This window comes from Mya arenaria, chromosome 17, assembly GCF_026914265.1.
Source record: "Mya arenaria isolate MELC-2E11 chromosome 17, ASM2691426v1".
Classification (NCBI taxonomy): domain Eukaryota; kingdom Metazoa; phylum Mollusca; class Bivalvia; order Myida; family Myidae; genus Mya; species Mya arenaria.
Window position 1 is genome coordinate 38,297,689 of NC_069138.1, and position 25,206 is coordinate 38,322,894.

A 25,206-nucleotide genomic window follows, 5' to 3' on the forward strand; every position below is an offset into this window, starting at 1 on the left:
GGGGGGTATTAAGGATGTATGCCTCCATTTTCAAGATACAAGAGATAACACCCACCATGCACAAAAAGCTCCAAACAAATCATTTCACTTTTGCCGCAGTACTCCCTGCTGCGACAATCCTGGAATAACCGTTTCCATTTGGGGTGTTTGCCGTTTTGACTAATCACAATATTTAGTATGCTGTAACCTTTGGGGGTTTTTTTTTGTCATAAACAAATGTCAAAATAATACCGGTAGGTTTGTTCATCTTACGTGTAAGTGATAGCTTTTATTGTATGATAGATTTAACTGCGATATATAATGAAATGTTAAGTTGTATTGACTCACTGGCAGCACTGTGCAGATTCTGGAATATGACAGTTGGGCACTGACAGTCGTGACAGTCACTGGCCTAAACAAACAGTCCAAATTCTCGAAAGCGTTGAGTGATATCTACACTGACTGTTGTGTATAAATGCCATAGCTAAAATAACAATATCCAATAATGATTTACTTTCTAATGCTGATAATAAGGGGCGAGTTGCTTACGAAAAAAGGGGGTCACGGACCTAGCTACAATAATGCACCAGTCAATTGTAACCACGGCCGCCCCAGATCCGGGGAATAGTGGGGACTTTGACTTACGGTCCAGCCAAGCCCGGGCAAAGACAAAACCACCGCATTCACCTGAAAGGTAAAAATTGGTTACAATTGACTGGTGCATAATGAGCGATCAGGGATACTTTATTATTATTTTGACATTTCATGTGTATCCCTGTAACGCTACAACTCTACCATTTAACACTGGGTGAAAGAATAAATAGTAGTATCATGCATCAATTTTGAATAATAATGACAAAATTGTTTAATATATATCCGACGGTGATCTAACTTGGATTGAATTTGTCATTAGAGTTGTTTAGTAGTAGGCAATAATATTTTTGTAGAAATGTGAATTTATAACTGTGATGATTTCAAAATTGTGGCCGCGAGCATTCTCTGCGCAAGGACGGCTTGCTACTTTTTGCTTGGATGGTGGACGTCACGAGTCTGCCATAGTAAAATAATCGTCAAATGACTCGTTGAAGGCCGCTTGGGTGGACTAGTCACGGACCATGGACATTACGGACCAGACATAACGGACCATATTTGGGGACATAACCGATCATATTTCGGGACATTACGGACCATGATTTATAATTTTACTCACACTTTATAACATACCATATTTGTGGACATTACATAACATAACATAATGCTGAAATGGGGAAATTTTACAGTTAAAAGAACAAGCTGTCTAGTCTCCTGCAAATAAGGAAATTATTTAATATAAGTTTCTTTTCCCTTTTAAAGCTGCACTCTCACAGATTTACCGTTTTTCCAACTTTTTTATTTTATGTCTTGGAATTAACAATTTTTTGCGTAAATATCTGTAAACCAGCTATGAAAGACTGCTGACAAAGGATCAGATCGGAGATTTTTATACTTGTATTTCTATTCCAAATTTAATGTTTTATGGCTTAATCTGTTACTAGCAGTTTAATATAGATACATAACACATCAATTTTGGAGCGCAAATATGGAAATCTGCGATCTGATTTTTTGTAATCAGTCATTCAATGCTGGTTTGCAGATATTTAAACAAAAAAAATGCTCGTTCCAACACAAAAATAAATTGTCAAAAGGTTCAATCAGAGAGAGTGCAGCTTTAAAAGACCCATAATGGCCGAAATATCAATCCTTTGGGTTTAAATATTTATTGCAATAAGTCATGACAGGTAATATTTCATACTGATCTCTCAATGTGATGAAAATTTAATGATTTCTGAATTCAAAAACTTAACATGACATAATTTATTAGGATGTTGTAAATGAACCAGAACAGGTAAAAAGACTTGTATAAAAAATAATAATAATAATTTATGTTTACTTTTCATTGGGATTTTTTTCTCCAGACTGGGAAAAATATCTCATGTTTTGCTTTGGGAATGGGCACGATATTTGGACACGTGGGTACTATAGAAAAAGCCCTGACCATATACATTAATCAGTAATTCTTAAATACACAAATAATGAAATAGAACTTGATCACCATTGATAGCAATTATTAGCTTCCTTATGCGTAACATGTCAAAAACTACAAAAGAGAAGGAAATGCATTACAAACTATATTCTAATGTATAATAATGGTAATATTGTCTCTTTGTTGAGAGACTTTAAAGATGCACTCTTACTCCCAAATAAGATTTACCACATTTAACAATATTGTTTTAAGATTCCATAAAGAATGGAAAGATGTCAAAAACAACGGTTCTTGTGAACGATACTGAGTTTAATTTGAAAGAAATGAGCATTAAACATGGTATTTTTACCTTATGCGACTTAAGTAGATCACATTAAATCTTTTAAAAACAAACAAGTATGCCTTTTTGTTTTTATTTAAGCTTATAATATGATTATAAATACTTACTTATTTTGCAGTATAAACCTAATATTACCTCTCTCAAATTCATAACGGTCAAATTCTTTTTAGCCAATACAATTTTTCTCCCTCTGCACCCTGTCTCTTTTTTGCAGCACTCGTTTCTTTTTAAAACACTGCTAAAACCTTACTTGAATATATTCTCAAAGACAAGGACCATCATGAAATCTGAAGTTCCCGGTGGAAGTGAAGAGATGTCAGCGCTTGAGAGAAAATGTATAGCTGCCAGTGATAAAGTGAAGATGAAACAGGCTGGCTTGTTGAAGGAGGACATGCAAAGGTAACTATTGTGCAACATTTTCTCATTTATTTCATTTAGATAATCAATCATAGCTCAAACACACAGTGAACCATTTTTTCATTGACCATTCAAAGGTGGTAACCTTGCAAGAATACAATAATCTTAATCATTTTAACAATTGCTTACAACAATAAGAGTTGTATGTCTAATGGGTGTTGTAAGGAATGTTGTAATGTTAATCAAAAGTATTATTGCCAAAGCATGCAGTTCATTTGAATGCCTTTTACAGCTTTAATGCTGTCTCAACTTTTAAGATTATCTGATGAAACTGGTATTTGCATAGTTTTCATTATTGTCTGTTATTTGTGTGTTTTTTGTTTTCAGACTGTATGAGGAGGGGACACACGGTGACTTAGAGCTGAGTCTTGTAGGGACATCACACACTCTACACGCCTGTATAATTAAGGCCAGGTAAAACAATGATATGTGTGTTCAATTTACAAGTATAAATTCTAGTCAAAGAAACGATAAATTTTCTTTTTCCTTTTCTTTGTTCTAGATAACCAGCACAACAAACAGTTTCATAAAGGTTTCATTTATCACAGACATGTACATGTAGACTGGTAAGGTCAGTGGAGATATATTTATACATTATACATTTAATTTAATTCAATTTTAGTAGAATAAAGTTGCCAGCACTTGTATGTGCATACAAATGAATGAACCATATTCCAGGAGCTTGGATGTATTCAAATGGCTGAACAGTGAGTGTGAGGAAGGACAGGTCAGTCTGTCCCAACTGACCACTGACCAGCAGGCGGTGGTCAACACTTGCCTCAGGTAAGATTAAACTGCAAAGTGGAGAATTGTGTGTTTACTTGTAAAACAATCTCAGGAACGTTGTGTCAAAGTAACTTCCTAAGGTTATGTACCAGTAAGATGTGTTAATGAATTGGGTATTTTCCTGTCCACAATTTTTGTGTATTACATTTTTTATTATCATTTATTATCTTAAACTGCATTATGCCAATATGAAATCTAGAAAAGCAGTGTTCTTAGAAGTAAAGTTTTTGATGGTTAAATCTGTGCAAGTGTTGACTGAGAGATCTGTATTGGATGTAATAATAAAATGATGTTTCAATTCAATTTAGGGCTTTTTACACAGAAGACGATCTTTCAGAACAACTGGAAAAACTCTGTGAGGTTGCCAAGGGAACAAACACTGAGTTGCATCAAGAACAAACAGTTTCAAATGAAACAAACAGTGATGTCTCTAGAATTACAGTGGACGGGTTTGAAAACATCAAAGAAATCTCTGAAAATATCACAAACGCAAGTTTGGATCGAGTTAAAAAAGAAGGATTAGTGACAAGTTCTAATACTTATGTAGGAAATGTTAATGAGAGAAGTATGCTTGTAAATAACAGTAAAAATATTGAAGCTCATGCTGGAGATCAACAAACTGCTGAGGTTGCTGCTGTGAATAATTATGTAGAGGATGTTGAAGCCAATACAGATGGACACATCATAGACATTGCTAAAGAACTTGTTGAAAACGCAATAGGAGAAGCTATTGGCATTGTAGCTGCTCCAAAACATATGAATAGCTCTTCAGTTGTACCTCTAGTGGACTCTTATGTGGTTCACAGACCTAATGTTGAGACTAGCTCTAAAGTAGAAGAGAATGAACTGGAACAAACTCAAAACAGTGAAAATATGTTTTCAAATTCCTGTACTGCTTCAACGACTCCATTGTCAGCTGAATTTGGCAATGGCGTGAACTCCAACAACTGTGTGAGAGGGCAAGCCTTTAGGCCAACAAAAGATTGCTGTAGATGGAGTATCAGGGACCTTCTGATCCAAAAGTTTGGACTCGGCACCAATGTGGAGCCCAGTTCGGGGCTTGGGGCAGATCTCCTGAGGCTGGTGCTGGATGGGGAGGGGGTGGACTGTGTGATACATGTGAATGGGAACCAGATACCGGCTCACAGGTAAAAGGAATGTTTGAAGTCTGATACATTTACCAATGACAAGCTGACAACACACACCTGTGAAGCAAGGCCCCAACACTGTTTTTAGTCTTAAATAATTTTACCCTTTGGTAAAAAAATGGATGAGCATTAATATCTGGTTGTATTGCTCTTGTATTAGTTTACCTGCCAGCTCCAAAATCTCATTTTTTGATTACTTGTTTTGTAAAACAATATTCTCACATTTGGTATTTAATGGACTTACGAGTATATGAATTATTTTGTGTTGAGACTCTCTTTTTTTTAAAATTAATAAAAGGAAAAGAGTTACAATATTCAAATGAGAACCCTGGTAAAACAGGTTGCTTCTCTTGCTTTGAATTTCTTTGGCTTGTTACAAGGTTACATTGATTCCTTATTTCTTGTTTTAAATATATAAGAAGCTTGTTTATGATACTCTAGGTGTATACTGTCAGCACGGTCAGAGTATTTTGGAGCTATGTTGGGAGGGACATGGAAGGAGGGCCGAGATATTCACCTTGAAGACATCTCCTTACAGGTACATATAAAACACAACATCATTATAATGCTAATTTTTTTAAATCGTCTGGTTTTCAGCTTAAATGTCACTGTTTTAAGGATATTGCCTATCATGTTATTTTCTTTCAATGCCCAGAATGTCCACCAGATGTTATTGTACCTGTATGGAGGGTGTGTGGCCTTGCTCCCGGGGGTGGGGCTGGACAGCCTCACAGCTGTGTCAGGCATGTACTGTATGATGGGCTTCACAGAGACCATTGTCTTCTCACTCACAAAGGACTACTGCCACTTTTTCCATAAGGTGTGTTTTAGATATTTTAATCCAGTCTATGTAAGATATGACAATTTGAATTAGGTCTATAATCTTAAATTGTTTCTTTTAAAAATTTCATTAATTTAATATGCTGAGCAAACTGTAGCTGTTTTGTCTGTCAGTATGTCTGTCCACCAATCACACATTTATCTGGAGAATAAATACAAATCTTCTGATTGGATTGCAATGAGACTCGAAACTCAGACAGAGGGCAATATGCACAAGTGCAGAGCATAAGAACCATAATCCTGTTTAACTTTTAAAATATGCATTTATAACAGTAAATTAAAACATTCATAGCAGAATAGAAAACTCATGTACAAATACATGTCATTCAGGAGGATTACTCTACTAAGCAACCATGACTCTTGGTATTTTGAGTTATTTCTCCATTGTTCATATTCATACTTAATTTTTTTAACTTTACACATCATTGCTAACTTCAAGTGGTCTCAATTTTGGTTAATTGCTTGAAATCTGCTGTAAATTTCTATTCTCTAATTTGTTCATAATATATTGGCATGTTATAAAAAGTTTGAAGAGCCCTATTCATTCTACAATCACTCACCTTTTCACAGATATTTGTGTATCCAACTTGCCAACTTTGTTTGTTCTATTTCTTGAAATTATCGTGAACTTTTATTCCTAATTTGCCCATATTTTTGCATGTTATAAAATGTTTTAGCTTGCCCATAATATTTCTACGATCACATGTTACAGACTAATTGGCCCTGGCCATAATGTATTGCTCTGATGAGGTCAAGGTCAAACTCGCCAAGTAGGTCAAGAAGAACTTTTTAGATTAAAGCTTATTACTACTTTCTCTATTTGCAGCCTTGCACAACATGTATAGAAGGTGTGCCTTACACGCTGGCTGTAGCGATGATGTACAGTCTTGAAGAGCTCAAGGTCAAATGTGTCCACTGGGTGAACAGAAACTTCAACACCATGTGGGGAACACGAGCACTACTACGATTGCCTGTTGATGTCCTAGAGTACTGTGTTAAAACAGCAGAGGCTGATCTGGTCAGTGTAGATTAGATGAAATCATTGCTGATAGCTGCATTTTGGGTTTATTAATTTTATTATTTCATTGGTATTTCTGAGTATAGAACAGTTTTGTCACAGTCTTTCAGAAGAATTATGTCTTAATCAAATGAATATATAATTGCGTTTTGGTTTAGCTTTTTAAACTCATTGTTGAAAAACATAATACCCTTATAGTTAGAAAGATGGAATAATGATATATTCAACGAACGACAGTTTTATTGGTTTGTTTTAAGTCAGGCTCCTGAAAAACATAGGGGAAGCAACTTAATTATTAACCTTCTAATTACCAGATGTATTTGCTGGTTAACAGTTCTCCCACTTTCCTAGTATGTGATAGCTGACAGATATAATACTGTCCTGATTACCAGGTATTCAACATTTCAGAAAGTTGATAATGTAATAGATACCCTCATCACGTGTCGCCAACTGAATAACAAGACACCAAAGCTGAGCTGGACAGAGCCACTGTTCGACATGGTTGTACAGCTGATGGATGCTGCTATAGAGTTTGCCAGCAAGAACTTTGTCAACCTTATCTCCAAGACTAATCTCTTCAAAATTGATAAGGTAATTGTTGCATTGTTAGGACCTAGCTTGAATCAAGTTAATTTTCTACGAAAAAGAAATTAATCTAATAACGATATCAGGCTGTGTAAGGAAATGTAATGTGGCACTGGTAAATGTTACATTGAGTGAGATTGATCTAATGGTATAGGGGTACTTTCTCATGGACTGTCTAAAGGGACACCAGGCCAGAATTTATCGAAACTTCTTAAGCTAAACAGGCTTAAGTAGCTTATTTCAATTAGCCAAAATAAATACTAAAATTGAATTTTGATAATTAAAAAATGTTTTGTGATTATCACAAAAATAATTCCTATCTTAAGTATAACAACTCTTTAAGAAGTTAATATTACGCAAATTATTGAAAAACAAAAATAGTGAGCTTAGCTTAATCCTGATTTAAGGGACTAATAAAAGAAGTTTCGAGAAATTGGGACCATTATTGGTTTTAAAGCTGCACTCTCACAGATTGAAGGTTTTGACAACTTTTTTGTCTTGAAAGGAGCCAATTTTTGCGAAAATCCATGGAAACCAGTGATATAAGACTGCTGACAAAAAATCAGATGCAGATTTATATTTAAGTTCAAAAATTGATGTTTTATGCCTTTAGTAACGGTTTAAGCCATAAAACATTAATTTTCGAACAAAAATATTAAAATATACGATCTGATTTTTAGTCATCAATCTTATATCATTGGTTTGCAGATATTTACGCAGAAACTTGCAACCCAGGAAACGGACTCTATTTTTATACATATTAGCTTTCAACTGTCTTCACAATCAAACTAAAAGAAATAGTATACTGTGAAATCATTTATATTCGTTGGCATGAAATATCGTGGTTTTCTGAAAATTTACATTTTCGTGGGTACTTAAATTTCGTGGTTTTTCATTCTTGAAAAAAAATCCGAAACCAAGATCGTCTGCATAATCTCCTTATGCTGGGCACGTGATTTCCGTCTTCTACGTTGCACGGTTTATGACACTCGCTTTAGTGGTACAACATGCCAATTAGAGCATATACCCATGTCAATTATCGATTTAATTGGATATTAAAAGGAGATGGAACCTGATCAAATATAATGGCAGGCGAAGCCATTGAATATCAATTAAGAACGTAACAAACTTGAAAACATCTAGAAGGTGCGTTTATTTGAATACAAACAATCAATGTAATCGATTAATATTTTATTAAAGAAATAAATTTGAGTACCAACACTCAACACACGCATCTTGTAAACCTGGAGATTTTCATGAACAGCACACGCTACAGCACGTGTTTGTCATTTGGTAAATAAAAAACAATGAAACAATTATTAGTAAAAAGGCAGATATAATATATTACCAAAACAATAACAGTAAGATATACAGTGAGTTCGGTATAAACGCTGTATACTGCGACCTTTGTAAAGAATATACTAGAGTATGTACATAACATGTCAATTGAAAAAATGTGAATAAAGGGACTATATTTCGTGGGATCTTGAATTCATGGATCACCCAACCCACGAAAACCACGCACATTAATGCCCCTCTAACATTAATGATTTCACAGTAACCTAATGTTTTACTTGCTCAGAACTAAATGTCCTCTGTTTTTTTCCAGAAAGGCCTACCATTTAACAAGCAGCCCATTGAGGAGATATTTAGCATGATAATTGCCGCCCTGAACCCAGAGAACTCGTGCGAGGCATACCTGGCCATACACAAGTGGGTGAAGACCATAGAGACAGCACAAGGGGAAACAGAAGGAGAGAAAACCAGCCTGTATCAGCCGTTCTCTGAGGTATCACTGTAGTAACAACAGTGCCATCATCTTTCATAACTGTAATAAGGTGTTGTACCATCATTAACGGAGGTATCACTGTAGTAATAGTGCCATCACTTCTCATAACTGTAATAATAAGGTGTTGTACCACCATTAACGGAGGTATCACTGTAGTAATAGTGCCATCACTTCCCTTAACTGTAATAATAAGGTGTTGTTCCATCATTAACGGAGGTATCACTGTAGTAATAGTGCCATCACTTCCCTTAACTGTAATAATAAGGTGTTGTACCACCATTAACGGAGGTATCACTGTAGTAATAGTGCCATCACTTCCCTTAACTGTAATAATAAGGTGTTGTTCCATCATTAACGGAGGTATCACTGTAGTAATAGTGCCATCACTTCCCTTAACTGTAATAATAAGGTGTTGTACCATCATTAACGGAGGTATCACTAGTAATAGTGCCATCACTTCCCTTAACTGTAATAATAAGGTGTTGTTCCACCATTAACGGAGGTATCACTGTAGTAATAGTGCCATCACTTCCCTTAACTGTAATAATAAGGTATTTGTACCATCATTAACGGAGGTATCACTGTAGTAATAGTGCCATCACTTCCCTTAACTGTAATAATAAGGTGTTGTCCCATCATTAACGGAGGTATCACTAGTAATAGTGCCATCACTTCCCTTAACTGTAATAATAAGGTATTTGTACCATCATTAACGGAGGTATCACTGTAGTAATAGTGCCATCACTTCCCTTAACTGTAATAATAAGGTGTTGTACCACCATTAACGGAGGTATCACTGTAGTAATAGTGCCATCACTTCCCTTAACTGTAATAATAAGGTGTTGTCCCATCATTAACGGAGGTATCACTGTAGTAATAGTGCCATCACTTCCCTTAACTGTAATAATAAGGTGTTGTCCCATCATTAACGGAGGTATCACTGTAGTAATAGTGCCATCACTTCCCTTAACTGTAATAATAAGGTATTTGTACCATCATTAACGGAGGTATCACTGTTTTAATATTATGTATAATCATTGTAATATGGAGAGAAGATATGCAGCATGATAATTGCAACCCTGAGCCCGTTGAACTCGTGCCATGCATACCTGATGATACACAAATTTGGTTAAGAAGTTATAGCTAAATAGGAAAGTATAAGGCCTGGGTAACACTCAAAATCTCGAACATACAATTCCCAGTAGGTTCCTTTTATTTAACAGGACTTTTCTAGCCATTTGGGAAGAAGCCTAGCCTTTTCCTAAATCCGTTTTGGGAAATTTCGACTTGAAAAGGTTTCAATTTACTCATTCAAATTTTGGAAAGTTGACATTCGATAAGAAACGAGCCCAACAATTACATCAATACAGCTCATAATACAATGGCTGTGGTTTTTCATAACTTGTACATTACAATTTTTCATTGTTTTTAGTGGAGATTGAACTTCAATTTGGGGAGTCAAGTGTCTAAAATTTAGGGGAAAATGTAGTGTTCTTTTTTCAATTGGAAAGTAGAGGAATAGAGAAAATTCTGTTAGAGAAAATGAAAAAGCCCTGTTTAGGGATTGATGAAAACAGATCTGAGTTGTTTGTGTTTAACTCAAACTGTGTGTCCAATTCAGACAACTAACTTATCATTATTAAAAAAATATTAACATCAGTGGTGTCAGGTGCTTGCTTAATTATTTATCAAGACATTCAGAAACAAAATAATGAGACAAAACCTATTAATTAAATTTATAAAGTGGGAGGGAGGGCGGGTACAAATTTAATATTTTAACAATAACCGCTCGACTGGAAGCACGCTTTACAATGACAGCGCTAAAAACAGCGCCTCCTATTAGAGAATTATGGGAATAGAGTGATGTTAGGGAGCGCTTAATAATGATCATATTTATGTCTAAATACTCAAATGTTGTTTTTTAGGAGTTTGTGGATCTGATCAGTGTATTGTTTCGGAAGAGCAGGGACCAGCTGTGTCAGTACATACACCAGGTGGTGGACACTCAGGCCTGGGACCTTCTGTCTACAGACATGCAGGCAGAAATAAAGCAAGGTCAGTTGAGTATTGTCTTGCCTTGGCAGGAAACATGATGGTGTTATCTCACAGTATTTAATGTAATCATATTCCCACTGCATAAGATATAATATAATATAATTAAATCATAGTAATTATGGAAGGACATTCATTTCATCTTCTATTTGATTGTAACTTGTTTTATTGAATTGGAATTGTAACTTGCTTTATATCATTTAGACACTATTTATTTTTTAATTGCACTGTTTTTCAGCTGCCAACTATGTGCACATTGATGGAACTAGGCCTAAGATGAAACGCCCAAAACTTTCTAGTGATAACAGAAAGGTATGGAATGGTATTTCAACTACAGGTAGATAAAAGTGGATACTGTAACAACAGTTGGCCTAATGATAGTACTGTAAATGATGATACTGAAATTGCAATTGGAGAATCAATGGTACTATAATTACCTGTAAAGAAATAAAAGTACTGTTACTACTTGTAGTAAAATTATGTTTTTCTGTAACTACAGTTACTGAAATAATTTTACTGTAACTACATGTGGTGAAATGATGGCACTCTAACTGCAGTTAATGAAATAATCTTGCTGTAACTACATGTAGAGGTATGATGGCACTCTAACTACATTTACAATGACCGCACTGTGACATGATCATAATGTTACAAGTGAACAATATAGAGAGAAATTATAATTCTGTTACCACATGTATTTATCTATTGCAGGCAGATACAATTTGAACAATTAAGCATTATTAAGTCATGTAAGGACATACAGCAGTGTCAGGCGAAAGACAAATGACTGTTTAAAAGACATGATTCTTTTTATGAACCAGGCAAATGTTTGATAACATATATATACATATTCTTCGTGGTTAAGTAAAGAAACTTAAATTACAATCTTTATTTTTTAGAGATTCAGTGGCTCATCTGGAATTTCCCTGAAGGAGTATATAGAGGGACATGGAGGTCACGCCGTTATTCCACCGATAAACTCGAAAAAACAGCCTTGCGATGTAGTTAGGTCAAAACAGGTGCACTCTGGCCAGAAGGGTGAAAGAATGACTGGTTCACAGCCGAGGAAAACAGACAAACAAGTCAAGCCAGCAACCAGTCATAACATCGAGAATAAAACTAAAAAGAAAACTGAAAGAAAAGAAAAGATTGAGAAAAAATCTCATCATCAAAGTGAAAAAGATGATGTGTCTGATAACTTTGACTTTGTGGCAGATCTTGAAGACATGAGAAGGCGTGTGGGTGATATTGAGTTGGTCAATTTACCTGAGCCTAAACATATTTCATTGGATAGATTAATCCCCCTTTTGTCTTTCACATGTGTATTTGGCCAACAGATATAAGTTTGTTTCTGGCCTATTTCCAGGCAATGCTGCATTGACATGTTTGTTTTTGTGACTATTTTAATGTCTTAGTATGGGACCATGTTGTCAATTTTGTTTTTGTGTCACTTGCAAAGCATGGCAGACACAAAAGGATTACTTTGTCTAGCGGTGTCCACATTGTTGTTAAACTTGGTTACACATTGATTATCATGGTTAGTAGATGACCTATATTGATTTTGGGGTCAATAGGTCAAGGTGAACTGCTAGAAAAAAAGTAGGCACTCCCAACATGTGACACTTCTGATTTGCAGAGTCTAGTTATATTTAACTAAGCATAATATGCCATGCTGTGATGTTGTTGTGGCAAAGATTGTGATATACTATTTGTTACTGATGTGCAATGGGGAATTGTCATCATTGTGATGTTTATTTCATATTTACATGTTGTATTCTGTATTTTTTAGTAAGCATACCACAAGTAGCACTATTTGTTATGCATAAAATATCACAGACCAACTACTCAGCTGATTTTTTTAAATTCCAAAAGATATTTAAGATAATGGTACACTATTAAATGTATGTCCTTGCTGTATTCGTTTGGTTTTACAAGTGCTTAGATATTGGCCACACTTGTGTGCGTGCCTTTGCCAACTGTGAAAACCAGAGGAGCATTCAAATCCCATTGTGCAACTCTTGTTAATTTTTTTGTACTTTGTATTGTTAAAAGTCAAACTTTTATACTGTACATACATACTGTACATACATGATGCATGATGCATGTTACGTTTTCTCACTTGCTGGTCAACGTGGAAAATACCATGTACATTTGTGAAACTTTTTGTCTCAAATGTTATGATTATGAAGATGTCCTATCCTTGATTTGATGGTAATCTTTTATAAGGTCTGTTTTTCCAACATAGCAAATGTAGTTATTGTCTGGCTTTATTTATTGCAGAGATTTAACCTTTCAAAAAAATAAAATAATGATTTGCATGTCCGTCCTTCTGATCAAGTCATATTACCTCTGTCTATTTTTTATATATTCAATGAATCACAAGTCAAATATCGATTCATCAATAAAGACACAGCAGAGTGGGTTTTGCTGTCTGCTGTATTGATTCAAGCTACCAAAGACTTGGCAGAGTAAGTTGACTAGGTGCGCATGTGGGTGGGGGAGATATTGCAACACGAGTCACAAATAGAATTGGTCATATCCAGTTGGTATTACAATAAGCACTGTTATGTTCTTAAGTTAAGACAATGTATTATGAACAAATTTAATGTATTAAAGGAATGTATTATTACATCAAATGCTAAGTGATTTAGAGATATATATGTTGAGCTCACTAGAATGGACTTGATTTCAGTTTGCATGATTTTATCAATTTACAGAAATATTCAACTTAACTCATCAAAGATATGTGTAAATATTGATCCATGTTGATATAAATTATGTAAGGTTGTGTTACTGAATGTCAGGCTAGATTTCACTCGGCATTTTAAATTTCCAAAATGTGTTTAAAGCAAATTAAAGATATTACAATAACTTTAGCGATGATTTTCTTATAAAATGATGTATATTATGTTAAGACTTATATTCACAATAATAATCAGGATGCAGAATCAATCAATATAGTATAAATGAATAAAATAAATACCTGGTGCAATTGTTAACATAATACAGATGTGTGCACATGTTAAGGTTGAAAAGGAAAAATTTACGTGTTTTAATTATTACGAAAAGTATTTTTATTGTTGTGAATTAATAATTTTTAAAATGGAAAATAAATTATTTGTCTGTAAATCCTTTTTAAAACATTGAGTTATGGTTGTGAAGATATGATAGCAGTTTCATAAACTATAAGAATGAACTTGGGGATTTATTGTACGAAAATTAATATTTCAATGAAGTATATAATTGTACAGTAAGTTTGACAATGTACAACACAAATGACCTGTTTTGACAATCAGATATTATTGTACATGAAAGGGAAGTAACTGTTGTGTGGAGTAGGCTTGAACAGCACGCAGACTTGAGAAGTTAAATTAATGCATAGGCAGTGAATAAAACTTTACTTAATGTCCATATTATATTTGGAAGCATTGTCTTTTTTTCATGTTTTTGCTCAGAAGCTTCAAAATGCTTATTAAACCATATGCAAAATGAAAATAACTTTTTGGCAGAATATGCATAAATACTAATAAGGCAACAAATTTTTCATAACTCCCCATCGATGAGATGGCCTGCCTGGACTTCTAGGAATATTGTTTATCTAAGTTGTGTACTCGTTGCTAGTTTCAAGTTGCTGTTAAGTTAGGTATTTTGTTTTGTTGAAACATGTGCGGGTAACTGCAACCACCACCAGAGTTATTGAAATGATACACAACGAGGTTGACACGGGTGTTATGTTTAATTTCATTCACAGAGCTTGCCTCGGTGCAATAAGTAGCATGGATATATAGAAATATCATTACGATTTATCAACATGCTACTTATTGCATGGTAGGAAGTCTACTTCCCGGTTACAATTGTGATATAAAAACTAATGTATAAAAAAAACAAAGAAGACACTCCTATATAACATATGATGTATGTTTTAATGTCATGAATTATTCTAGCTAAAGAACTTCAGTGAACACGTTATATATTACCTTTTGGGAAGTATTCAGCTAAAGAACTTCAGCAAACACGTGATATATATTTCTTTCAAAGATGTGTTTAATGTGTGGTTAACATAAAAAAAAAATAATATCTACATTAAAGTTATGGAAGTCAGAACTAGAATTATTCCTGAATCAACCTGGGTACAAATGATCACCAATGAAGGCACCCTGCTCAATGTTATCAGTATTGTTAAGTCTAAACTCACATTTATTAATGTGCAATGCTTGCTCATCTTTTTTCAGAAGAAAAAAATATGTAGGCTGTGCAGTGCGTTTTTTCACCTTGGCTAAAACTATGCAAGATTTTAAAAAATGAAACTTGGTACATATGTACACATGTTGCAGGAGATGATATGAATAGCAAGGCCCATTACTTTGGCTTTGATAAGTTTAAAGTTATGCCCCTTGTTCTACTGAAGAGAAAAAAGATGAGTATTGATTTTTCACTCCACGGCACTCCGGTTTTATACTCTCCCAGCATGTATAATGTACATGTACGTTTTGCATAGATCATTATACAGTTCATATAATGTCCTTATGCTTTGTTTGTTGTTTGAAATAAATATATAAGTCCAATTTGTAGCTTTGTTCTCTTGTTTCGTGACTTTTTGCGGCTGCAAAGTAACGCAGAGAAGTACCGGTAATTACTGCCCTCTGACACTTTAAAACAAAACAATGTTTCTAAGGTCACAGTGGACTATTTTGTATAAGTCAGACTGCAGGATTCGGTGACTGCTTATTTCTGCTCTGGTTTGGTTTTCTTGACAAAATATTGTCACATTGTGCACCACTGTCCACATTAACACTGGCTTCATATAAATCTGGTCCAGGTCAATTACTCTTAAGGTCAAGGTCACATAGTGAGGTCAAACCAGAAGTCTGCAAACATTTGAATTTCAAATTTGAATGAACACCAAGAATTAAAATAAAATCTATGAAAATAAACAACCTTTTAGAATGTAAAAAAAACACACTAGCACTGGATAACTTATAAAAAATTGGTGTAGGCAAATGGTTTTATCAGGTTTACTGCAGAGGTCATCTGCTGGTAGTGAAACTGTCTTCCAAGTTTGAGGTGCCTAGGCCCCAGCGTTCTTCAGTGCTTGATTGGAAATGGATTCTTAGCCGAAAGTCACCTTGTACTTGACCTTTGACCCAATGATCTCAAAATTATAAAGGTTCATCTGCTGATCATGACCAACTTTACTACCAAGTCTGAGGTCCCTTGACCTCAGCTTTCTAGGTATTAATCGGACACAGTATTTCAGCTCAAGGACAGCTAAACTTTTGACCCACTGACCTCAAAATCAATATGGTTCATCTATTCGAAATGACCAACCTGCAAACCAAGTTTGAGGTTCCTAGACAAGATAACCCTGGGCCCATACTGGCAAAAATCCTAATCATTCAAAGATTCAACCACAGGTGACAGAAATGCTCAATGTGGACCTCAGTCTGACTTAATTAAAAGAACATAACCTGATATATTTTTTTGCCAGCTACGGGATTACTTTTGTTACTGCAAATAAAAGTACCTAGCTTCATGTTAATATCTTTGCTATGTTGCCTATATACCATTGTAGACGCTCAAGGATCATATTTTCTGACTGAGTTGTCAGAGTCAGTCACCACTTTCTTTTCAACTCTTCCACTCAAGCATTTCTAATCAAATTTTGGGTCAACTTGGTTGTAATGTCTGGAATAACGACAACCATATATGATAACCAGGCAGATCACACCATAATCTGGAATCAGTGCAGTAAAATTGTCAATAATTTACCAAATTTTAAGTGTTGGCTTTCTTACTTGAGTATTTCATTTCTTCAATTTTGACCAAGGCAGCACAACAGTTGATGTGATTATTTTGTCAATTCAATATTTACTAATTTTGGCTATAATCTGTGTCACTGTTTAATTGGCAATCCATATACCACAGCTATACAATACGTTCCTTTCTTTCCTTTATAACATGAACTTCTAACTAGACACACATGTAGCAATAATTAAGAATTCATAGAAGAATCGACACTTGTTTATAATTTATTTCATCTCATCACAGAAAAAGGTCAACATATTTTATGAATTCAAGGTACATGTATAACATATTAGCAGTACATTTATTGAACCATCATTACATAAACTAAGAATGGTGTGCTACATGACCAAGCAAGCAATCTGCTTTACTGCATCAGAGATTTCCTTTCTACACAATGAAGGCTTTCATTACATTTGAAAACTAAGGGGAACCAGCCAGTTCAATACTGGTTCATTCAGTAAAATAAGCACTTCCATATCTCTTCTACAGCCTATTGACACAATTGCATTAGTAGAACATACAAAAATAGTAGGCAAATCTACAATAAACAGTTTTACTTGAAAAATTCATGTCTGTACTAATGTACTACAAATAAAACTGAACCAATTTTATCAAGAACTTATGATTACTGGCAATTTAAAATAAACCAGCAAACAGTGTTTTCAATTTGTTACAGTTGATTCAATTAGCATGTGGCTAGAGGTCACTCAGCCATTCAATTGACCAATAAAGGGGTCATAGTTCATCAATAAATAATAACACATGGCTGTGTAGTCCAACAAATTATTTTGACCACCTCGCACAAACAGCTTCCAAGTCCAACAAGACACAATGTGTCTCTAGATGCCTTCATGTGCCATCAATGCACAAATCAAATTATTTACAACATACAATGTAAAAACTTTGTTTTGGTTTTATAACGAGTCAATCTGCTTTTTTATGTTCTATATATTTTGAGCATAATAAACATTTGTATACACTGTTTGTCTTTAATACAGACTTCTGTTTAAAATTTAAAAAAAAAATTAAGCATCGGCATGACGCATACATTTTAAATATACTTCATGTACAAAATACATAACAGTGCATGTAGTATTTAATACTGAAAAGTTGCAAGAAAAGGAGAGCTGTAGGTTGTCTTGCATTTCATTGTGAAATATATAATATATTCCAAAGTTAATTCACTGAACACAGATTTCAAAAAGTTAGCCCTTCAAGTGTTCAATATACTGTGAAATCATTTATATTCGTTGGCATGAAATTTCGTGGTTTTCTCAAAATTTACATGTTCGTGGGTACTTGAATTCGTGGTTTTTCATTTTTGAAAAAAAAATCCGAAACTGCGATCGTCCTTAATCGTCTGCATAATCTCCACGTGATTTCCGTCTCCTACGTCACACGGTTTATGACAGACGCTTTAGTGGTACAACATGCCAATTAGAGCATATACCCATGTCAATTATCGATTTAATTGGAAATTACGGTCATAAAAGAAGATGGACCCTGACCAAAGATAAAGATAGGCGAAGCCATTCAATTAAGAATTTTGCAAACTGTGAAAACACCGAAAAGGTGCGTATATTTGAGTACAAACAATCAATGTAATCGATTAAATATTTCATTAAAGAAAAAAAATCGAGTACCGACACTAAACACGCACATCTCGTAAACCTCGATATTTTCATGGACAGCACACGCTACAGCACGTGTTCATAATTTGGTAAATAAAAAACACAATGAAATGATTTGGTTTATTATTTGTTAAAGGCAGATATAATATATTACCAAAACAATTATAGTCAGATATACAGTGAGTTCGGTATTTACGCTGTATACTGCGACCTCTCTAAAGAATATACTACAGTATGTACGTAACAAGGCAATTGAAAAAGTGAATAAAGGGTCTATATTTCGTGGGATCTTGAATTCATGGATCACCCAACCCACGAAAACCACGCACATTAATGCCCCACGAACATTGATGATTTCACAGTAGTCTACATTAATTCCTACTGGAGTAAAATCTTTTTGCCATACATCCTTAACAACATAGAACTAAGCCACCTCTGACAGCCTCCGGCCATCATATCCCAGTAAATAAAATGACAACCATTTCAACTTGTTCTTTATGAATCTGAATCCAATAAAGGCCCTGAGAATAAAGAACATAGCAAGCCCATGAAGTGGGGATAGTCCCAAACCAAACTTGAAGTTTCAACTCCAACTCTGTTGCAATAACTAACTGCTGGTTAACCATCTCTCTATTTCCCTCATGCATCCTCACTTGTGTCTGATATCTCCACCACATCACCATCTCCGTTCACACCTGCTGCCTCATCCATGGGCTCGTCACCCTGGGGATCATCACCAAGTTCTCCCTCTCCTTCTGACTCCTCCAGCACCACCACTCCCTCATCCTCCATCCCATCCCCACCCCCGGACCTCGCAGATGGCTGACTCACCTTGTCTTTCCTCTTCTGGTCTTTCTTTCCTTGTTGGTTCTTCTTGTAAGCTGCAAAATATAAAATTTGGTCAAGAATTTGTGTTGGCTTTTTCTGCAATCAAGCTGTACAACTCTAGTGACTAAATGTTATTAAAAACTTCAGTCAGTAAGAGGTATAAATCAACAATGATCAAAGAACGAGCCTTATGTTTCTTGATCAGTTTTTTAAAGATGTGACCAAGGTTAGAGTTTTTGCACAGCATCACCAAGGCTATCCCAATGCCTTCACTTTATTTATTTATGTAAATTTATTTATATAAATCAATATTTTGATTTGAATGACTTTTCGCTGAATTTTAATATTGTGTATTTTGTTTTCTTTTCTGTTCCACTTTAATGAATTATTTCAATATATGTATAGTATACTCATGTACATAATGTCTACATATATTGTGAATAAACTAAACTATAAACTAAACTCATTTGACTTCAATGATCAAAACAAACTAGAAATGTGTCCATAGGACACGGATGCCCCCACTTCGATTTTTTGTCACAGAAAATAAGCCATAATGATTATTCAGGATAATCTGCACATATAGGATAAGTTGAGTTGAGTTGGGTTTTACGGCATCGCAAGACTGTATAGGTTATATGGCGCCATTCAGGCAGGAAAAAAAACTTGTTGGATCCACATTGGACACATACTTTTCAAGAATTAGATTGGAAACATATATTTTTTTGAAGTATTTTTGGCAAAAAAGGGCCGTAACTCCTAAATGACTTAAGCGATTTCCATGACTATCGAACTTGATCAAGATATTATGGTCACAAACATGTGTTTAAAGTTTGGTGAGGATTGGACGAACAGTTTTCAAGAATTAGATTGGAAACATATATTTTTGAAGTATTTTTGGCAAAAAAGGGCCGTAACTCCTAAAGGACTAAAGCGATTTCCATGACTATCAAACTTGATCAAGATATTAGGGTCACAAACATGTGTTTAAAGTTTGGTGAGGATTGGACAAACGGTTTTCAAGAATTAGATCGGAAACAATCTTCGGGACGTACGTACGTACAGACAGACAGACGTACGTACGGACAAGGGCAACCCTATATGCCGCCACTTTGTGGGGGCATAAAAAGGCATATGATTTACCATCAAGGCATTCCTTGAGCGGGTCAACAAACTGGTCAAACTCCATATCCTCCAGGGCGTCCAACACGTCCTTTGCTGTGATCGTCTTTCGCTTTGCCTTCAATGCAAAGTTGTTGGAACTGGAAAATGGGAACCAGGAGCATTGCGGTTATTATTGTATGTAATGTTATTAATGATAATCACTGATACCAGCATGTAATACATTATCACATCACTACTTTCATTTATTAATACATATATATCATATGGATGTATGTATTATGTGCAATACAATATAAAATAGAACATGTGTGGATTTCAGTTAATACCTATTCTGTTAAACAAGATGGATTCAATGCGTATTCTAAATAATAAGAGTGACTTCTACTTAGTATGTACAGGCATAAATGCAAAACACAATTGATTCTGTAAGAGAGGAATCTAAAAAATTCCAAATTACTAACCAAGATGTGGCATACAAGACAAAGACACTGGCAGCCTTTGATATAGCCAGCCGTGCCTCCTTGGAAACATTCACCCCATCTGGGATCTGTTACAACAAAAACATAAGTGTAAATTTTTATACAAACAAATTACAACTAAAGGATGATTAAATTCAATTTAATTATTGTCCAATCACTTTGATGCACAAGAAGATCATATTTTAACTGCTATAACATTCATACCGCATCCTTAATGATTCTGGTTATAACTGCATTGGGCAAATTCAGATCCTCAGGTCTCTCAGCCATTTTGATTCTTTATTAAACTGCAAAGAATTTTTTTGAAAGATACAATTATGTGACACTAACATGAACCTGATATTTTATCAGTTTTTAATCTAAACCCGAAGTAAACCTGGGAGGAAAAGTGTTCTCAACGGGTCGCTGGTTCCTACCCACGCATAACCTTTAAGGCCAACACAGACACACCTGCTGTTAACTGCTGCCACTCTTAGAAGTTAACCTAAAAGGAAAGCCAGCGGTAGGGCTTGGGTCACAGTCATTACTGACCAGACATTACGGACCATATTTGGGGACATAACGGACCATAGTTTGGGACATTACAGACCATGATTTATAAACTATTCACAGTTTGTTTTCACTTTATATCATAACATATTTGTTAATGTAAGCAATTGTACATTCAATTAGTCTTTTAATGGTGATTATATGGAAATTGTCTGTGAATTATGTTATCTCTTTCTTTGTTTGAGAAACTTGTTGTTCCGATTATTTTATATGGCTCAAAGGTATAGGGGATTTACAACTGAAATGATGTTGAAAAGTAAATATATGTTTGCTTTCTTACATTTTCTTAACTGATGTCTTTCGTCAAGGACATAATTATTTTACAATTTTTTTTGCTATAGACTTATTTACTGAAGGTATACAATAGTCAGTTTATAACCATTAACACGGCTTTTTCACCTGCTTTGCTAGGGGCCGAAATTAGGCTACTTCACAATTGGGAAAAATGGCCTATTTTCCCAATTTCCAGATATTTTTTTCACAATTCCCAGATATTTTTCCCAAAAAGGAAGATCTTACTTAAAAAATTTACAATAAAAATTCTGTTTGAGCAAATTATTCTATTTATATTTTAAGTAAACATGAGAAGAATGCTGTAAAATTTAAATGTTATTCGAGGACTATCTAGTCCATATATTGTTATCAATTCTTTCCCTCGATTTAGAATCAACTCTATGAAGAATAAAACTAATTTCTCTCCCTCTTTTGTCATTGTGTAATGTTAAAAAAGCAAAGTCAAAGACATGATTTCTCCCCCAATAAGATCTACATGTGTAAGTTCATACATTTTAGACTTTTCAAGCTTGTGGAGTGTATGTACACATTTCATATTAAAAAGGTCATAATTGAAAAAAGAAGAAGACTCACATGTAGGATATGAGCCTGTTTTTTGTAACATGAGTTCCAAGTTTCATATGGATACCTTGACCAGTGTTAAAAAGGTGTCTTCAATCCTCATGTGGAATTTCCCATTTTGAGACGTTTACGCATTTTAAGGCCTAAAAAAAAATGTCTGTTTCCTGTAACATGCTGAAAAAAGGTGGGTCGGTAGGAAGGGATTTTTTTTTTAAATGTCAGAATGATCCAATATTCATGTTTATTTCAGGTGAATTATTTTTGAAAAGAATTCAGTGTGATATATAGATTCAATCTTTCTGCCACTAATAAGCTAAAACTGCTAGCTTGACAGCCATTGTACATGTATTTCAGTTGTAGAATGCATCCTTTTGAAGGGCAAGCCATGGGTTCGACTCCCAGCAGTGGCAACATTATGTGCAATTTTGAGCATTGTCAGTATGTTCACCAGGGAAGCAGTTCTTTACACTTTGCAAATATAACCCAGTGAAAGAGTGAATCAAAGAACATTTAGACAATTTATTTTTGGCAAATGTTTTAAACAAAACTTTCAAAATGCATACATTTTGTAATAACAAAACATGATTATTTTAAGATAGACTGTGTAATAATATCAAGTTGTATTACAATTAAATGTACATGGCAACTATTATAAAATAAAATGCTGTTACAACATGAACAGACAAAAATCTCCACAAAACATATTTAATCAATACTTCGATTGATAAATGACTAGAATCAATGACTAAACCATTTAACTCTTAGAGGCTGTCAGAGTTGTACAGATCTTTGGGACCAGTGTAGACCGATGGTCTACGCTGTTCACTGCTTGGACACTTAAACCTTACTTGCTGACTCGGCAGCGGACAGTGTAAAATAATAGATTGGACTAAAATATGTTTAAATAGACTAGAATCAGTATCAAAAAAGCTTAGAATGACTAATAAAAAATTAATACCATTTTCTTTTTTAAACAGTAAAACAGCAAAACTAGAACATGTACAGTACCTTAAATAGTTTCCACAACTTATTTTTTTTTCAGTGTGCGAATTTACCGGTCGCCATGGCGATGAAAATGGGGACCAGGCTATGAAAAAATTAAATCTGATAGCCTGATTGGCTATGAAAAGCTGACCTTTGTAAATATTAAGTAATCATTTCAATCATACCGTATCCCCGAAGAATGCTTATTTTTATTACGTTCAGTAAATCATTAGGTAAGGTGCATGAAACGTTCGGGTAAGTATTTACACAAACACTGTCTAGAAAATGTGTAAAACGCGGCTCTACAGTGCTTTCAATTGAACCGAGCTCCCGGGTTTTGACGCACAGAAATCGTAAATGACCCAAAATTCAGTTTTGACCCGGGAGAATTTCAGTGTGAGAGTCGGTATCTTCTGAAAGGAGCCTCAATGCATGATCTAAATGTTTGTTTAATCCGAAAGGGCAATTAACACCCGAAGTGACAAGTGATTATCGATCTGAAATCTCATCGGTAACCGTGTCAATTAGCAGCGCTCAAACTCAATGACATAATATTAACTCCTCAAATTAACGGATACCTTCAGCTTCTTCGCTAAGTACGATGGTTTTGTAAAACAACAATGCATAATGGGCGGAGTTAATATTACGTCATTGAGTTTGAGTGCTGCTAATTGACAAGGTTACCGATCAGATTCCAGATCGATAATCACTTGTCACTTCGGGTGTTAATTGCCCTTTCGGATTAAACAAACATTTAGATCATGCATTGAGGCTCCGATTTCTGTGCGTCAAAAACCCGGAAGCTCGGGTCAATTGAAAGCCCTGCAGTTTAATGTCACAGCCATTAAGGTTTTTGCAATTGTTTCAACTTGTCAAACCGGAAACGTTTGTAACTATGCAACGATTTGGACACTACTAAATTATTTAAATTATCGTTGTCATCACAGGCCAGAGATCGCTAAAAATCTGACTTTTCGAATTTTGGGGCATAAAAAAATTACGGTCGGTCGGGTTACAGGAAACAGACATATTTTTTTTAGGCATAATTTCTCAATTTGCAGAATTTCACGCGTTTAAATTTCCCAAAATGAAAAGGCTAGGCTTCTTCACAATTTTTGGTGAAAAAGCTCTGATTAATCAATTGGAATTTCATGTAAACACAGTTCGTTGGCTGATATTTGTATTAAAATGAGCATTCGTATGCAAGTAATTAATAAAATATGAGTTAAAAAATGTTAATTCCATTATAAATCATGGTCCGTTATGTTTCTCTACATGGTCCGTAATGTCCCCAGATATGGTTCTTAATGTCCCAAAATATGGTCCGTTATGTCTTGTCCATAACGTCCATGGTCTGTAATTCAAGGGCTGGACCCATGACTGCCTGGCACAGTACGGGGCTCTAACCAAGCTAACCGGGCAGCTGGTTCTTATCCCCATTCTATCTATTATATCTATGATTTCTATCTATCTATCTGTTAATGCCAACTCCTCTTCTGAGTGTAACTGACATGAATGGTGCGCGCCGACCTGTTAGTGAAAAAATAAAACACTGATGAAGCAAATCAACGTCAAAAAAGTGATAACTTTTTTCACTTTAACTCTTACATTGAAAAAAATCAACAGTGACACAATCACATGACATGTTTGAAGATTTGTCCCAATTTCAAATTACCGACAAATTAAACAAATAAAAGATACAGTAACTAAATGTGTGAGGAAAAAACGTCACGGGAAATATATTTAACACGAAGTCATGTGACATTAAAGTTTTCAAATGTTGTCAATCATGATATATAATCAAGAAATAAAAATAAACTTCAACAAATAAGATAAATGGGTGATTTTGTTGATAACTTCAGATGAATGTTTCTTTTGACCGAGTAAATGCTACCTTTACCTTCCGCGCCAAGTTTGGTTTGTTGTTTCATTTGATAAATATTTACGTCGTGAAAATGACAAAAAATCAGGAC

General features: G+C 34.8%; 2 protein-coding genes across 3 annotated transcripts; one reads left to right on the plus strand and one right to left on the minus strand.

The window, feature by feature from the left end:
- Nucleotides 1-192: 192 nt before the first annotated feature.
- LOC128222839 (BTB/POZ domain-containing protein 8-like) lies at nucleotides 193-15,535 on the plus strand. 2 transcript variants are annotated; one of them, XM_052931976.1, is made up of 13 exons: nucleotides 193-233; nucleotides 2,611-2,741; nucleotides 3,087-3,173; nucleotides 3,438-3,542; nucleotides 3,854-4,693; nucleotides 5,135-5,231; nucleotides 5,349-5,513; nucleotides 6,360-6,551; nucleotides 6,960-7,142; nucleotides 8,746-8,925; nucleotides 10,851-10,980; nucleotides 11,216-11,289; nucleotides 11,877-15,535. In XM_052931976.1, the coding sequence occupies exons 2-13, from the start codon at nucleotides 2,623-2,625 to the stop codon at nucleotides 12,318-12,320; spliced, it is 2,616 nt and encodes an 871-aa protein (XP_052787936.1). In that variant the 5' UTR covers nucleotides 193-233; nucleotides 2,611-2,622; the 3' UTR covers nucleotides 12,321-15,535. The 2 variants fall into 2 exon arrangements, with proteins under 2 accessions (XP_052787936.1, XP_052787937.1); XM_052931977.1 differs by having other exon boundaries at nucleotides 206-254.
- Nucleotides 15,536-16,993: 1,458 nt separating this feature from the next.
- Nucleotides 16,994-25,199, minus strand: LOC128224874 (DNA polymerase epsilon subunit 3-like). Its single transcript, XM_052934966.1, has 5 exons — nucleotides 25,134-25,199; nucleotides 21,050-21,132; nucleotides 20,828-20,913; nucleotides 20,385-20,503; nucleotides 16,994-19,294 (listed from the first exon to the last, which is right to left on the minus strand). The coding sequence occupies exons 2-5, from the start codon at nucleotides 21,113-21,115 to the stop codon at nucleotides 19,053-19,055; spliced, it is 513 nt and encodes a 170-aa protein (XP_052790926.1). The 5' UTR covers nucleotides 21,116-21,132; nucleotides 25,134-25,199; the 3' UTR covers nucleotides 16,994-19,052.
- Between the last annotated feature and the right edge of the window lie 7 nt (nucleotides 25,200-25,206).